Genomic DNA, 14286 nt, shown 5'->3' on the forward strand with positions numbered 1-14286 from the left:
TTTTTTTTGTCAGTTGTTGGGCTTAAACTCTGGGCCTGGGCTCTGTCCCTGAGCTCTTCAGCTCAAGGTGAATACTTTACCATTTGAGTCACAGCTATACTTCTGGTTTTCTAGTGGTTAATTGGAAGTAAGAGTCTCGAGGACTTTCCTGCCCGGTCTAGCTTTGAATGGAGATTCTCAGATCTCAGTCTCCTGAGTAGCTGTGATTACAGGCCTGAGCCACTGGTGCCCAGCTGATATTTCCATTTTTTAAAGTTCCTTGTGGGGCTGGGAATATGGCTTAGTGGTAGAGTGCTTGTCTAGTAGGCATGAAGCCCTAGGTTTGATTCCTCAGTACCACATAACCAAAAAAATAAAGCTAGGATTGATGCTGTGGCTCAAGTGGTAGAGTGCTAGCATTGAGCAAAAGTAGCTCAGGGACAGTCCCTAGGCCCTGAGTTCAACCCCTAAACTGGCTAAACAAACAATTTTTTTTTAAAAAGCTGCTTGGGGTAGGGGTTGGGGTAGGATGAGATGAGGAGGTGAATGTGGCTGTAAAAAAGCAACACAAGTAATTTGTTATAGTAATAGATTCAGCTCAAGTGGTAGAGCATTAACCTTGAGTGAAACAGGTAGGGGACAGTGCCCAAGCCCTGAGTTCAAGCCCCAGTCCTGGCACCAACAAAAAGAAGTATCAGGAAAAGCAGAAGTCAAAACCTATGCCTTTTGATACACAGAAATCCAGTTGCAAGAAGACCAGAAGTGCTGGGGATATAGCTCAGTAGTATGTGTTTGCTTAGCATGTATGAATGGTCCTGAGTTTGGTCCCCACTACTACTAAATAAGTGGAGCGTTTCACTTTTTTTTTTTTTCCTGAATGATTACTACTTAGTTTAAGTGTTGTTTTAGGGTCATGGCATCTTGTCTATATATGCTCCCATGCCCATTTACTCTTGTTGTCATGTGAGTATGCTGTACCTAGTACCCTCATGGCATTGGAATCTTTCTGTAGCCTGCACTGTAGAGAATATGAGTGTATAAAAGAAGAAAGTTGAAAGGTACTTGCTGGAGAGTACGGTGTTTGGGAATAGCTATGGCACATTAGGGTGAATGTCTAAGGAGTTAGGGAGTTGATGTGAAAATACAAGGGATGAGGCAGCAATAAGGCTTCTAACCACCCAGTCAGGAATTGAAGAGGTTAAGCCAGTAAAAGAGTGCAGGCAGGTGGCCTGAGGTATTGAAGAAGTGGGGTACAGGAAGTTCTTTGAAGATGACTTGCATATTTGTAGAATAAGAGGAAGGAAAGACTTACATAGTGGGGGCAGGGGAGGGAGATTAGGGTGATAAGCCAAATTTTGGGACCTTTTATTTGTACTAAGGTTGAACCTAGGGTCTTGCTATGCTAGAGACAATGAACACTCTCAGCACAAGATTCTAATTGTTTGGAGGGAGGGAGGGAGTTTGAACTCAAGGCCTCTCTTTTGTTAGGCTGGTGCTTTACCATTTGAGCCAGCTCTCCATGTTTTTTTTCTTTTTTTAGGACAAGGTCTTGATATGTAGCTTAAACTAGTCTGGAACTTTTGGTCTTCTTGCCTCAGCTTAGCAAATGTATATCACCACACCCAATGCTAGCCCAGTATTTTTTTCCTTCAAATTTATTTATTTATTTATGTTTGTCGGTTGTGGGGCCTGGACTCTGGGCCTGGGCACTGTCCCTCAGCTCTTCAGCTCAAGGCTAGCCCTCTACCACTTGAGCCACAATGCCACTTCCGACTTTTGCTGCTTATGTGGTGCTGAGGAATCGAACCCAGGGCCTTATGTATACAAGGTAAGCACTCTACCACTGAGCCACCTTCCAAGCCCTTATTTATTTATTTACTTGTTTAAGTAATTTTACAAAGGGGTTTCAGTTCCAGAAATCATCTTGACAGCCTAATATTCTTGACAAGGTGATAGGGCCAGCTTTCCTCTGAGATGGGACAGGGAGGAGAGTAGGGGGATTGATAGAAGGGAGGGAAACTGAGGGGGCTCTATGGACAAAGACTTGTAGGAAGATATAGAAAGTCTTGAAATGAGGTGACAGGATGGTGGGGGTAAGGACTTGAGCAAAGTGAAGTTCTGGTCCTGTTCCTGCAGGGAGGAGACTGGGCATTTTGCCTAGCAGCCAGGTGTGCCAGGTGATGCTTGATCACAGCCTAGTGGGAGGGAGAACTGGAAGCTGGCAGTCGGTATGTCTGTGGCTGGGGACTGACATGCCTGTACCTGTAGGACAGGGACAGATATTTCTGGTGTGCTGACAAGGTGAAATGGGAAGGCTGGGAATGGAGAGAAAAGGGTTTTCTAGAGGCTTAAGGTAAAAGGTGGAAAGGGAGACTTCTGAGTTTAGGATCTGAGGTCCACATTCTCACTTCTAATGTTTTGTAGACACATTTAAGGGAGGCTGTTAGTATACACATTCATCAGCCTTTCAGACTGCTAGAACATGCCCAGGGCAGGAGAAAGAAACCTGTTCTCTGAAGCCATATCCTGGTGGCACTGAGCATTACTTAGCTGCTTGCATAGGTCCTTGAGTGCTCAGGTGTGGGTTAGGTATAGCTTTTCCTGACTAGCACCCTCTTTGACCCTCTTTGCTCTCCAAAAAAGCATTTTAAGCCCAGCACCCATGGCTCATACTTGTAATCCTATGTGCTCTGGAGGCTGAGATCTGAGGATCATGGTTCAAGGCCAGCCCAGGCAGAAAAAAATCTATGAGGCTCTTATCTCCAATAAACTACCAAAAAAGCCAGAAGTAGAGCTGTGGCCTTGAGCAAAAGAAGCTCATGGACAAAGCCCATGTCCTAAGTTCAAGCCTCAGAACCAGCAAAAACAAAACAAAACAAGTGTTTTGAATTTGGATGGTAAATGGAAGAGGAACTCTGAAGATTCGTTGACTAGATCTGAGGACAAAACAAAAAAAGACCAAATGAGCCGGGCGCTGGTGGCTCACGCCTGTAATCCTAGCTACTCACGAGGCTGAGATCTGAGGATCGCGGTTCAAAGCCAGCCCGGGCAGGAGAGACCGTGAGACTCCTATCTCCAATAAACTACCAGAAAACCGGAAGTGGCGCTGTAGCTCAAGTGGTAGAGCGCTCGCCTTGAGCTGAAGAGCTGAGGGACAGCGCCCAGGCCCAGAGTTCAAGCCCCACGACCGACAAAAAAAAAAAAAAAAAAACCAAATGCCAGGGAGTCACACTGCTGGTACTTTTACTTATGGCAATCCCTACCTGTCTCTACGGGACAATAGTCAGGACCTTAGCTCTCTATCCACTTAGTCCAGCTGGGTTCTGTGTGGTGGCTGACTCCTGTTGAAGCCCTCAGCATATTTCCTACTGTCCTATCATCCATCTTTGTTCAGTGGTACCCTCTCATGGTCATTCATTAGAAATTGGGCACTGGTGGAACACACCTATGATCCTAGCTATTTAGGAGTCTGAGATCTGAGGATTATGGTTCAAAGCTGGTCTGGGCAGACAGATTTGTGAGACTCTTACCTCCAATTAACCACCCAAAAGCCTGAAGAGGAACTGTGGCTCAAGTGGTAGAGTACTAGCCTTGAGCACAAAAGCTCAGGAAAAGCAAGTACCCAGGCCTTGAATTCAATTTCTAGTACTCACACATACACACACAAAAAAAAGCAGACTTGGGAAAAATTATGTCTCTTTTCTACTTAAGTTTTGCTTGCTGTGTCTATTGGTTGGATGCCTACTCCAGTGGCTCTGCGTGTCTCATCTCTTCCTAATCTTGTCCTTTGAGAATTGGCCCATTGAGTGCTGACAATTCACTTCTATTCCCACCATGGTCAATGTACTGTTTCTGTTCTCATCTCCCTTTGGTCTTTTTCTGAGAGCTGAGACAGTGTTTTCCTTGGGAGATTGTGGAGTGTAACTCCAGGGTGGAAAGGGGTAATGGCTCTCGTAATGCAGTGTCTGACCTAGACAGCTATGCTGTGCTGACAGCCCTGGGCATCTGTGCTAATGTTGGAAGCTGGGCAGTGGAACCAGAGTTGTCACAGGAAATAGCTAGTCTGCTGACCTTCCCTCAGCTAATTCTTTGAGGATTCTTAGGGTTGTTACCAAACCCTTTGGAACTTAAGGGCACAAGATTTATGTAATGACTTCAGTATGTGGCCCTTTTACCTGGGCAAAGCTTAGTTCTTCTAGTAAATGTAACTAATCTTTTCTTCAGGGTCCAGCTCAAATTTGGAATAGAGGAAATATTAATTTTAATACTTTAGCTAGTGTGGCTTATAAACAAAGATGTTTATACTGGAAGAGACCTAGCTCCTGCAGGGATCAGACAGGCAGTCAGGTAGGTAGGCCTGTGATTGGCATGAATAGGTGGAAGGCTACACACTGACTTCTGGGCATGGCACAGTGTGGTATCTGGTGCCCTCTGGTGGATCCAGAGTTACTTTACAGGCAAGCATTGGAGGCCAGCTTTCTGGATGCTTTTTTTTTTCTTTCTTTTTTTTTTGGTGGGTTGTAGGACTTGAACTCTGGGCCTGGGCGCTGTCCCTCAGCTCTTCAGCTCCAGTCTAGGGCTATACCACTTGAGCCACAGTACCACTTCCAGTTTTCTGAGTGGTTTATTGGAGATAAGAGTCTCATGGACTTTTCTGCCAGTCTGGCCTCCTGAGTAGCTAGGATTATAGGCGTGAGCCACCGGGCACCCGGCTTGCCTGGATGTTTTTTCTGGGTGAGTTCATCATAGGCCGCCCATTTGTAAGGTTAGGTAGTCAAGCCAGCCCACCTACCTAGTTCAGCACCTATGCCATACAAGGCATGTAGGCATTTTCCTTTTTTTTTTGGTCAGTCGTGGGGCCAGAACTCTGGGCCTGGGTGCTGTCCCTCAGTTCTTCAGCTCAAGGCGAGCGCTCTACCTCTTGAGCCACAGCGCCACTTCCAGTTTTTGAGTGGTTTGTTGGTTTTTGAGTGGTTTGTTGGAGATAAGAGTCTCACGGACTTTCCTGCCCTGGTTGGGTTTGAACCACAATCCTCAGATCTCAGCCTCCTGAGTAGCTAGGATTACAGGCGTGAGCCATCAGCACCCAGCTGCAGGCACTTTCTTACCTGAAAGATAAGCCAATTAACAAAAGCCAAAGGGAGGAGTAGTCTTTCCTCACAAGAGTCTACCCTGTTGGCCTGTTAGACTTCTACCTTTCAGTAAATAGGGTCAAGGGAGAAGAAAATGTGTGTGTGTTTGTACCAGGCCTGGGGCTTGAACTTAGGTCCTGGGCACTGTCCCTGAGTTTTTACACCCAAGGCCAGCCTTAGTCTTCTATTAGTCTTCTACTTAAGCCCCATCTTTACTTTGGGCTTTTTTTTGGGGGGGGGTTTTGGTCATGGGGCCTGAACTCTGGTCCTGGGCGCTGTTCTTCAGCTCTTCAGCTCAAGGCTAGAGCTCTACCACTGAGCCACCTTCCCAGCCCAAAATTGCTATTATTTTTATTTATGTGGTACTGAGGAATCAAACCCAGGACCTTCTGCATGCTAGGCATGCACTCTACCACTAATCCACATACCCAGCCCTCCCCCCCCCCTTTTTTTTTTTTGTCAGTCGTAGGACTTGAGCTCTGGGCCTGGGTACTATCCCTGAGCCCTTCAGCTCCAGGTGAGCACACTAACACTTGAGCCATAGCACCACTTCCAGTTTTCTTGTGGTTAATTGGATATATAAATGTGGGCTGGGAAAGTGGCTCAGTGGTAGAGCGATTGCCTTGCATGCATGAGGCCCTGGGTTCGATTCCTCGGCACCACATAAGCAAAAAGAAAAAAGCTGGAATTGGTGCTGTGGCTCAAGTGGTAGAGCACTGGTCTATGAGCTGAAGAGCTGAGGGACAGCGCCAGGCCCAGAGTTCAGGCCCCACGACCGGACCCCCCCCCAAAAAAAATAAATAAATGTCCTGGACTTTCCTGCTCAGACTGGCTTTGAACTGAGATTCTCAGATCTCAGCCTCCTGAGTAGCTAAGATTACAGGCTTGAGCCACCAATGCCAGGCACACTTCTGGGTTTTTGATGGTTAATTGGGTATGAGAATCTCATGGAGCTGGGTACTGGTGAGTCATACCTGTAATCCTAGCTACTCAAGAGTCTGAGATCTGAGGGTCACAGTTTGAAGCCAGTTAGGGCAGCAAAGTCCATGAAACACTTATCTCCAGTTAACCACCTGAAACCTGGAAATGTGTGTATATAGGTTTATTGTGGTGAAAACTCAAGATTTACTGTATTCATTGAGTTTAAGTGTACAGTAATGTTAACTATGTCCACATTATTGTGAAACTGATCTGTGGAACTTTTTTTTTTTTGGTCAGTTGTGGGGCTTGAACTCTGGGTCTACAGAACTCAGCTCTACAATGCCACTTCCTGCTTTTTCTGTTTACTGAGGAGTCAAACCCAGGGCCTCATGCGTGCTTGAGAAGCACTGAGCCACCTTCCCAGCCCTTTATCCTCTTATAAAATTGAAACTCCATACCCATTTAAAGAGCAATTCCTTGTTTCTTTGTCTTCCCTATATCTTGATAACCACAGTTCTATTTTCTGTTTCTATGACTCACACTCCTTTTTTGATATTGTAGATAAGTGGAATGATGTATTTATAGCTTTGTCACTGGCTTATTTCACCTGGCATAATATACTAAAGACTCAAACACGTTGAAACATGTGACAGGATTTTTTCCTTTTTTTTCCCTATCTATCTGTCTGTCTAGTGTATTTGGGACAGGGTCATGGTGTATAGCACACACTAGGCTCTTATCTTGTGATGTTCCTTTCTCTACCTTCCAAGTCCTTAGATTATGGGTATTTTTCCCACTCCCCCACCTTCCCCCCACTGGAAAATGAAACTTTGCCCACACTAGGGCAGGCACTGTACCACTGAGCTGTTTTTTTTGCCAGTCATGGGGCCTGAACTCTGGGCCTGGGCGCTGTCCCTCAGCTCTTCAGCTCAAGGCTAGTGCTCTACCACTTGAACCACAGCACCACTTCCAGCTTTTTCTGCTTATGTGATGTTGAGGAATTGAACCCAGGGCCTCATGCATGCAAAGCAAGCACTCTACCACTGAGCCACCTTCCTAGCTCCTTGTTTTTTTTTTTTTTTTTGGTCAGTTGTGGGGCTTGAACTCTGGGTCTGGGTGCTGTCCCTCAGCTCTTCAGCTCAAAGTGAGCACTCTATCGCTTGAGCCATAGCGCTACTTCCAGTTTTCTAGTGGTTTTATTGGAGATAAGAGTCTCACAGACTTTCCTGCCCGGTCTGGCTTTGAACCGTGATCCTCAGATCTCAGCCTCCTGAGTAGCTAGGATTCCAGGTGTGAGCCACTGGCGCCCAGCTGTACCACTGAGTTGTATCACCAACCCTTTAAAAATATTTTTGTGGGGGCTGGGAAGGTGGCTCAGTGGTAGAGTGCTTGCCTTGCATGCATAAGGCCCTGGGTTCGATTCCTCAACACCACATAAGCAGAAAAAAAAGCCGGAAGTGGCCCTGTGGCTCAAGTGGTAGAGAACTAGCCTTGAGCTGAAGAGCTGAGGGACAGAATTCAGGCCCACAACTGGACCCCCCCAAAAAAAAATATTTTTGTGTATGTGGTGGTACTGGGACTTGAATTTGAACTCAGGGCCTTGCCCTTTTACTAGGCTTTTAAACTCATAGTTGGCACTGTACCATTTGAGCCAAGCTCCCTGGGAAGAGCAACTAATTGAGGGAAATTCATTCAGGGCTTGTGTGTAGAAGGAGGGAAAAGGACATGTCCCAAAAGTCACGATTTGTTGATAGATAGGGTCATTTACCAAGTAACGGCCATCAGGTATGTAATGAAGGCCTTCCTGTGCCCAAGGTCTAGTGTCTAGGGCTGATGAGTGTTTTCTGATTACTCTGCAGGAGCTGATTGACCTTAAGATGCTTCAGTGCAAGAGAGTTGTCAATGGTGAGTGCATCCCCAGCTCCAGGACTGTGTGTGTGTGTGCCCTGCTGGCTGAAGTGGCACCATCACCAACCTTGTTCACATTCTTCCCTGTCTGCATTACATAACTATCTGTGTGAATCATTTGTTCTCTTAAGTTCAGTCACTTCTCTCTAGAGGCCTTGAGAGAAAACAAGAGGAGAAGGGTGGGGTATAGCTCAGTGGTAAGAGTGCTTGCCTAGCATCAGCAGCACTACGAAAGAGTAAAAGAAGTATGTAAGTAAGTGAGTAGATAAATAAATTAACAAGCCACCTACAGACTTGGTGGCTAGAAATCCCCATTTCATAATGCTTTAGAGTCACTCAGCATTGGGCCTGGCATAGATACTCCATAGCTGTGTGTTAGGTAAGTCACCTGACCTTTCCCTACCTCAGTTCTTATCAGTAAAATGAAAATCATAAGCTTTGCTTTACTTAAGTCATGACTTAGAGGAAGGATCAGATGAGCTATGGTGCCAGTAAGTACTTTGTACATTGTAAGCTCTGTGCAAATGGAAGTGGTTGTGATGAATTGTGGTTTTGCTTATATTTTATTGATTAGGCCAGTTCTATTTGGCTGCAATTGTAATCTTTGAGGTTTTTCCCTAGAAAATGAAAACGCTAGTCAGGTATGTTGACACATTCCTGTAACCCCAGCACTTGAGAGGTTAAGGCAGCAGCAGGAGGAGGAGGATCACAAGTTCAAGGTCAGCTTGGGCTACAAAGTATGTTTCAGGCTCCATACTTAAAGAAGTAATCACAAGAGGAATAATGTATGTTTTCCTAAACATACAAGTTGACTTCCACACCTCCTCCACACAGAATCTTTGCCACTTTTCTTCTAGAACATTTTACATATCAGAGTCTATAGGTGACTTGTCACAATTTGTTTTGCTAATACTGTAACGAGGGTTTTTATTTTGCTGTTATAAATAAAGGTGCATTATAAACATACCAAGTTTTTGTGGTTTTTCTGTCAGCCTTTCTGCTAGTCTTGAGCTGCTTCTATCAAGATTTAGTTTGAGGGCTGGGAATGTGGCTTAGTGGTAGAGTGCTTATCTAGCATGAATGAAGCCCTGGGTTCAGTTTCTTAGTACCACATACACAGAAAAAGCCAGAAGTGGCATTGTGGCTCAAGTGGTAGAGTGCTAACCTTGAGCAAAAGAAGCTCAGGGACAGTGCCCAGGACCTGAGTTCAAGTCCCAGAACTGGCCAAAAAAAAAAAAAGATTTAGTTTGATTACTTAACTCAGTATGTCGATCTTCTACCTTACCTTTTTTTTGTTGTTGTTGTTTTGTTTTGGGGGGTCTGGTCGTGGGACCTGAACTCTGGGCCTGGGTGCTGTCCCTCAGCTCTTCAGCTCAAGGCCAGCGCTCTACCACTTGAGCCACAGCGCCATTTCTGGCTTTTTTCTTTTTTGCCTATGTGGAGCTGAGGAATTGAACCCAGGGCCTGAGTCATGCAAGGCAAGCGCTCTACCACTGAGCCACCTTCCCAGCCCTTTACCTTACCTTTTTAAAAAAGCTTTCTAATTTGTTCAGTGTCTGTATGATAATTGCAGCTTCCATTTGTGGAAGTGCTTTAAAATATTTATGTATTTATTATGTATGTATGTACATACATACATTATGTATGTATGCACATAATGTATTGATTTATGTTCTGATCCTGGGGCTTGAACTCAGAGTCTAGACACTGTCACTGATTTCTGTACTTAAGGCTAGCACTCCACAACTTCAGCCACAGCTCTACTTCTGGCTTTTTGATGTTTAATTGGAGATAAAAGTCTCACAGGCCTTCTATCCCCGTTAGCTTCAAACTGGGATTCTCAGATATCAACCTCCTCAATTGCTAAAATTACAGATATGAGCCTCTGGTGCCCAACTCATTATTTATTTATTTTTTTTAATTTTTCAATTTTTTATTTTGTCCATCATAAGCCTGAACTGTGGGCCTGAGTGCTGTCCCTCAGCTCTGCAGCTCAAGGCTAGCTCTCTACCACTTGAGCCACAGTGCCACTTCTGGATTTTTTTGCTTATGTAGTGCTGAGGAATTGAACCCAGGGCCTCATGCAGGCAAGGCAAGCATTTTACCACAGAGCCACCTTCCTAGCCCTTCATTATTTATTTTTTAAATAAATAGCCGTATAAAGGAGTTTCAATTCCAGCTCAAGTATAGGTATAATGCATCTTGACCAATGTAAGGTTATCTTTTCTATTGTTCTCCCCCCAACCTCCCTGGTCATAGGGCTTTTTTTTTTGGGGGGGGTCCAGTCGTGGGGCCTGAACTCTGGGCCTGAGTGCTGTCCCTCAGCTCTTCAGCTCAAGGCTAGCACTCTACCACTTGAGCCACAGCGCCACTTCTGGCTTTTTTCTTTTTGCTTATGTGGTGCTGAGGAATCGAACCCAGGGCCTCAGGCATGCAAGGCAAGAGCTCTACCACTGAGCCACCTTCTCAGCCCCCTGGACCTGGGCGCTGACCCTGAGCTCTTGCTGAAGGCTAGTCCTATACCACTTTAAGCCACATCTCCACTTCCATCTGGTGGTTAATTGGAGATAGGAGTCTCATCGACTTTACAGCCTTACTGGCTGGCTTTAAATCAGTCCTCAGATCTCAGCCTCTGAGTAGCTAGGATTACAGGCATGAGCCACCAGCACCACGTTGTTCACCATTTTTTCCCCTCCCATCCCTACACTCAAGTGCTTAAGTGCTTCTAAGATCTCATTGCTTGAGCAGGAGGTATGACTCAAGTGGTAGTACACTAGTCAAGCCAGACTGCAAGACCCCGTGTTTGAGCCATGGGACTGGCACACACATACATACATACACAAAAGATCCCGTTTCTCAAAAGAACCTTTTAGGTAGGCATATTTATCCATCTGCCAAATTGGATCTTTGGAATAGTAGTCATCTTTGAAAGTTAATAATGTTAGTACCAATTAGACACCAGTGGCTCATGCCTATAATCCTATCTACTCAGGAGGCTAAGATCTGAGGATCATCATTTGAAGTCAGCCTAGGCAGAAAAATCCCTGTGAGGCTCCTGTCTCCAATAAACTACTCAAAAAAGCTAGAAGTGGTCCTGTGGCTAAAATGGTAGAACACTCGTATTGGGCACAAAGAGGCTCAGGGACAGTGCCCAGGTCCCGAGTTCAAGCCACAGGACTGGGAAAAAAAAATAATGCTAGTACCTACTATAGAGCTTCATTAAAAGAACAAATGGTACTGGGCATAGTGGTGCATGCCTACAATCATAGTACTTGGGAAGCTGGGGCAGGAGGATTGGGAGTTTAAGGCCAGCCAGGGCTACCTAGTGAATTTCAGAGTAGCCTGGGCTACATAGTAAGACCCTGTCTCAGAAAGTCAGGCCAAAAAGAGAACAAAAATAAAAGTGAGATAAGGTTGACTTTTGTTATTATAGTAGTTTTGTTTTAGAAGGTTGCTGAGGACATTGAAAACCCAAATACAGACTCTGTGTGTGTGTGTGTGTGTGTGTGTGTGTGTGTGTGTGTGTGCGTGTGTGCGCGCGCGCGCCTGCGTGCGTGCATGTGCACACGTGCTTGTTGATACTGGAGCCTAAATTCAGGGTCTTGCACTCTTTCTGCTTTTTTCAATTATGGCTGGGGCTCTATTACTTGACCCATACTTCTGGTTCCTGCTTTTTTACTGGTTAATTGGAGATAAGAGTCTCTCAGATTTGTTTACCTGGGCTGGCTTTGAACTTTAATCCTCAGATTTCAGACTCTTGAGTAACCAGAATTATAGACGTGAGCTGCTAGTACCCAGCCTATCCTTTTTTTTGTTTTGTTTTGTTTGATTTGATTTTGACAGAAGGAGAGGGTCTCAATAGATAGCCCAGGCTGGTCTTGGACTTGATATCCTCTTATTTCAATCTCCTGAGTGCTGCATTTTAGGCATCGCCAGTGTGCCCTGAAATGTTGACACTAGGGAAATCTAGAATTAGATTCTTGCAAGCCTCTGTTCACAACTAACATCAACTAGCATATACTCTCATTCTAATTTTTTTTCTCTTCAAAAAGGCTGCATGCTCTCTCTCTCTCTATATATATATATGTATATATAAAAATATGTGTATATACATATATATCATTGGGTCATTAACATTGAACTCACAGCCAATAGCACTATAATTTTATCCTGAATAAAGTTTAGCCAGGGCTAGGGATATAGCTCAGTAGTAGACCTCCAGAATTCTATTTTCTGGGACAGTTTGGGTCTAAATTGGAATAGACTGTACATTTTCCCCCAGCATTTAAAAAAAAGAACAAAATGGCAGGGTTCCGGTGGCTTATGTCTATAACCCCAGCTACTCAGGAGGCTGAGATATAAGGATCAGGGTTCGAAGCCAGCCCTGGGCAGGGAATTATGTGACAGACTCTTATTTCCAATTAAAACACAGAAAAAGCCAGAAGTGGCACTGTGGCTCAAGTGGTAGAGCATTAGCCTTGAGCAAAAGTCTCAGGGATAGATAGCATCCAGGTCCAGAGTTGGAGTATCAGGATGGCTCACACCTGTAATACTAGCTGCTCAAGAGACTGACATCTGAGGATTATAGTTTGAAGGCAACTTGAGCAGAAAAGTCTGTGAGACTCTTTCTTACCTTCAATTAACCAGCAAAAAGTGAGAAGTAGAGATGTAGCTCAAGTAGTAGAACACCAACCTTGAGTGAGAAAAAGCTAAAGGAATTCAAGCTCTAATACCAGTATCAGTACCAGTACAAAAAAAAAAAAAACCAAAGCAAAATCTTAATTGTTCAGAAAAAGTACATAAGAAACAAACACGCAGTTGGACAAATAATTGTAAAGTGAACAACAATCAGGATGAGATAGATTATCACCAGCACTTGAGAAGCCTCTCACAGATATTCTTACTTTAAGATAAGTAGATATCTAGAGTTGCTTTATTTGTTTCCAGGAAACAAAAACAGCTTAGGATTGCATCTTTGTTGCTATTTTTCCTTTTTTTTTTTTTTGATAGTAGTGGGAATTGAACTTAGGGGTCTTGTACCTGCTAGACAGGCACTGTACCTCTAGAGCCAAGCTCCCAGCCCTTTCAATTTTTTTAATAGTACTGGGGTTTAAACCCAGAGCCTCATGCATGATAGCCCGTTGCTTTACCACTTGAGCTATTCCTCCACCTCTGCTTTTTAATTTTTTAAGTTTAATTTTAATTAATTTTTTTGTCAGTCATGGGGTTTGAATTCTGGGTCTGGGCACTGTCCCTCTTCGTTCTACGACTTGAGCCACAGCACCACTTCCATTTTTTTCTGCTTATGTGGTGCCAAGGAATCGAACCCAGGGCCTAATGCATGCAAGGCAAGCACTTTACCACTGAGCCACCTTCCCAGCCCCTGTTTTGGTTATTTTTGAGGAAGGGTCTTTCACTTATGCCTGAGTAGGCATGAACTCTATAGTCATCCTATTTCTACTCCCCATGTAGCTGGAATGATAGATGTGAGGCATCATACCTGATTTTATTGATATGTTGAGACGTGGAGTCTTGAACATTTTTGCTTGGGCTGGCTTTGACCTGTGATCCTCTCAATCTACTTCTGAGTCGCTGTGATAACACGTGTGAGCCACCAGTGCCCAGTTGAACTTGCATCTTAATTTTGTGGTCCCATGTGTTTGTGTTTTCTTGTAGAGGTACTCAACACAGTGGATTTTGTTGCCCCTGATGACCGAGTAGTCTTCCGTACATGTGAAAGAGAACAGAGCAAGGTGGTATTCCAGATGGTAAGAAGTAAGAGATTTCAGCGCCTCAGGTTCACCTGAGAGATCTCCTTGTGCCAGTCAGTTTTAAATGCCTCGCCTATATTACACAGTGGTGGCTTCCTTAATAATTAGCTTGTGAGGTTGGAGGGGCGGGCAGTTGGTAGAATGCTAGCCATTGAGTGAAAGTGTTAGGTGCTGAGTTCTAGGCCTGGTCTCAGATGAAAACAAAAAGGAGAAGGAAAGAAAAATTGCTTGAACATTTTTCAGATTCACTCCTGTGGTTACACTATTGGAGTTTGTGAAAATCAAGCTGGTGGAGTGGGTTGTATGCCTCTAGTCTCCAGTTAATTTACTTAATTATAGCAATTGTTTTTTTTCTTTTTGCTTTTTTTGCCAGTCCTGAGATTGAACTCAGGGCCTGGGCACTGTCCCTGAGCTTCTTTTGCTCAAGGCTTGCACTCTACCACTTGAGCCACGGCACCATTGATGCTTTTTCTGTGTATGTGGTACTGAGGAATTGAACTCAGGGCTTCATGCATGCTGGGCAAGCACTCTACCATTAAGCCACATTCCCAGCCTAGCAATTGTTTTTTTTTTTT

The 14286-nt window shown here is 44.5% G+C and overlaps 1 protein-coding gene across 1 annotated transcript in view; it reads left to right on the forward strand.

Moving 5' to 3' along the window:
• The first annotated feature begins 948 nt into the window (after positions 1-948).
• The window catches only part of Dus2 (dihydrouridine synthase 2), a 38862-nt gene continuing 25524 nt past the window's right edge, over positions 949-14286 (forward strand). The window contains exons 1-4 of the mRNA XM_013012667.1: positions 949-953; positions 1777-1807; positions 7892-7937; positions 13617-13708. Coding sequence (XP_012868121.1) covers positions 949-953; positions 1777-1807; positions 7892-7937; positions 13617-13708 — 174 coding nt within the window. The remainder of the gene's footprint in view (positions 954-1776; positions 1808-7891; positions 7938-13616; positions 13709-14286) is intronic.

Source organism: Dipodomys ordii, unplaced genomic scaffold, assembly GCF_000151885.1.
Source record: "Dipodomys ordii isolate 6190 unplaced genomic scaffold, Dord_2.0 Scaffold18, whole genome shotgun sequence".
Taxonomy (NCBI): domain Eukaryota; kingdom Metazoa; phylum Chordata; class Mammalia; order Rodentia; family Heteromyidae; genus Dipodomys; species Dipodomys ordii.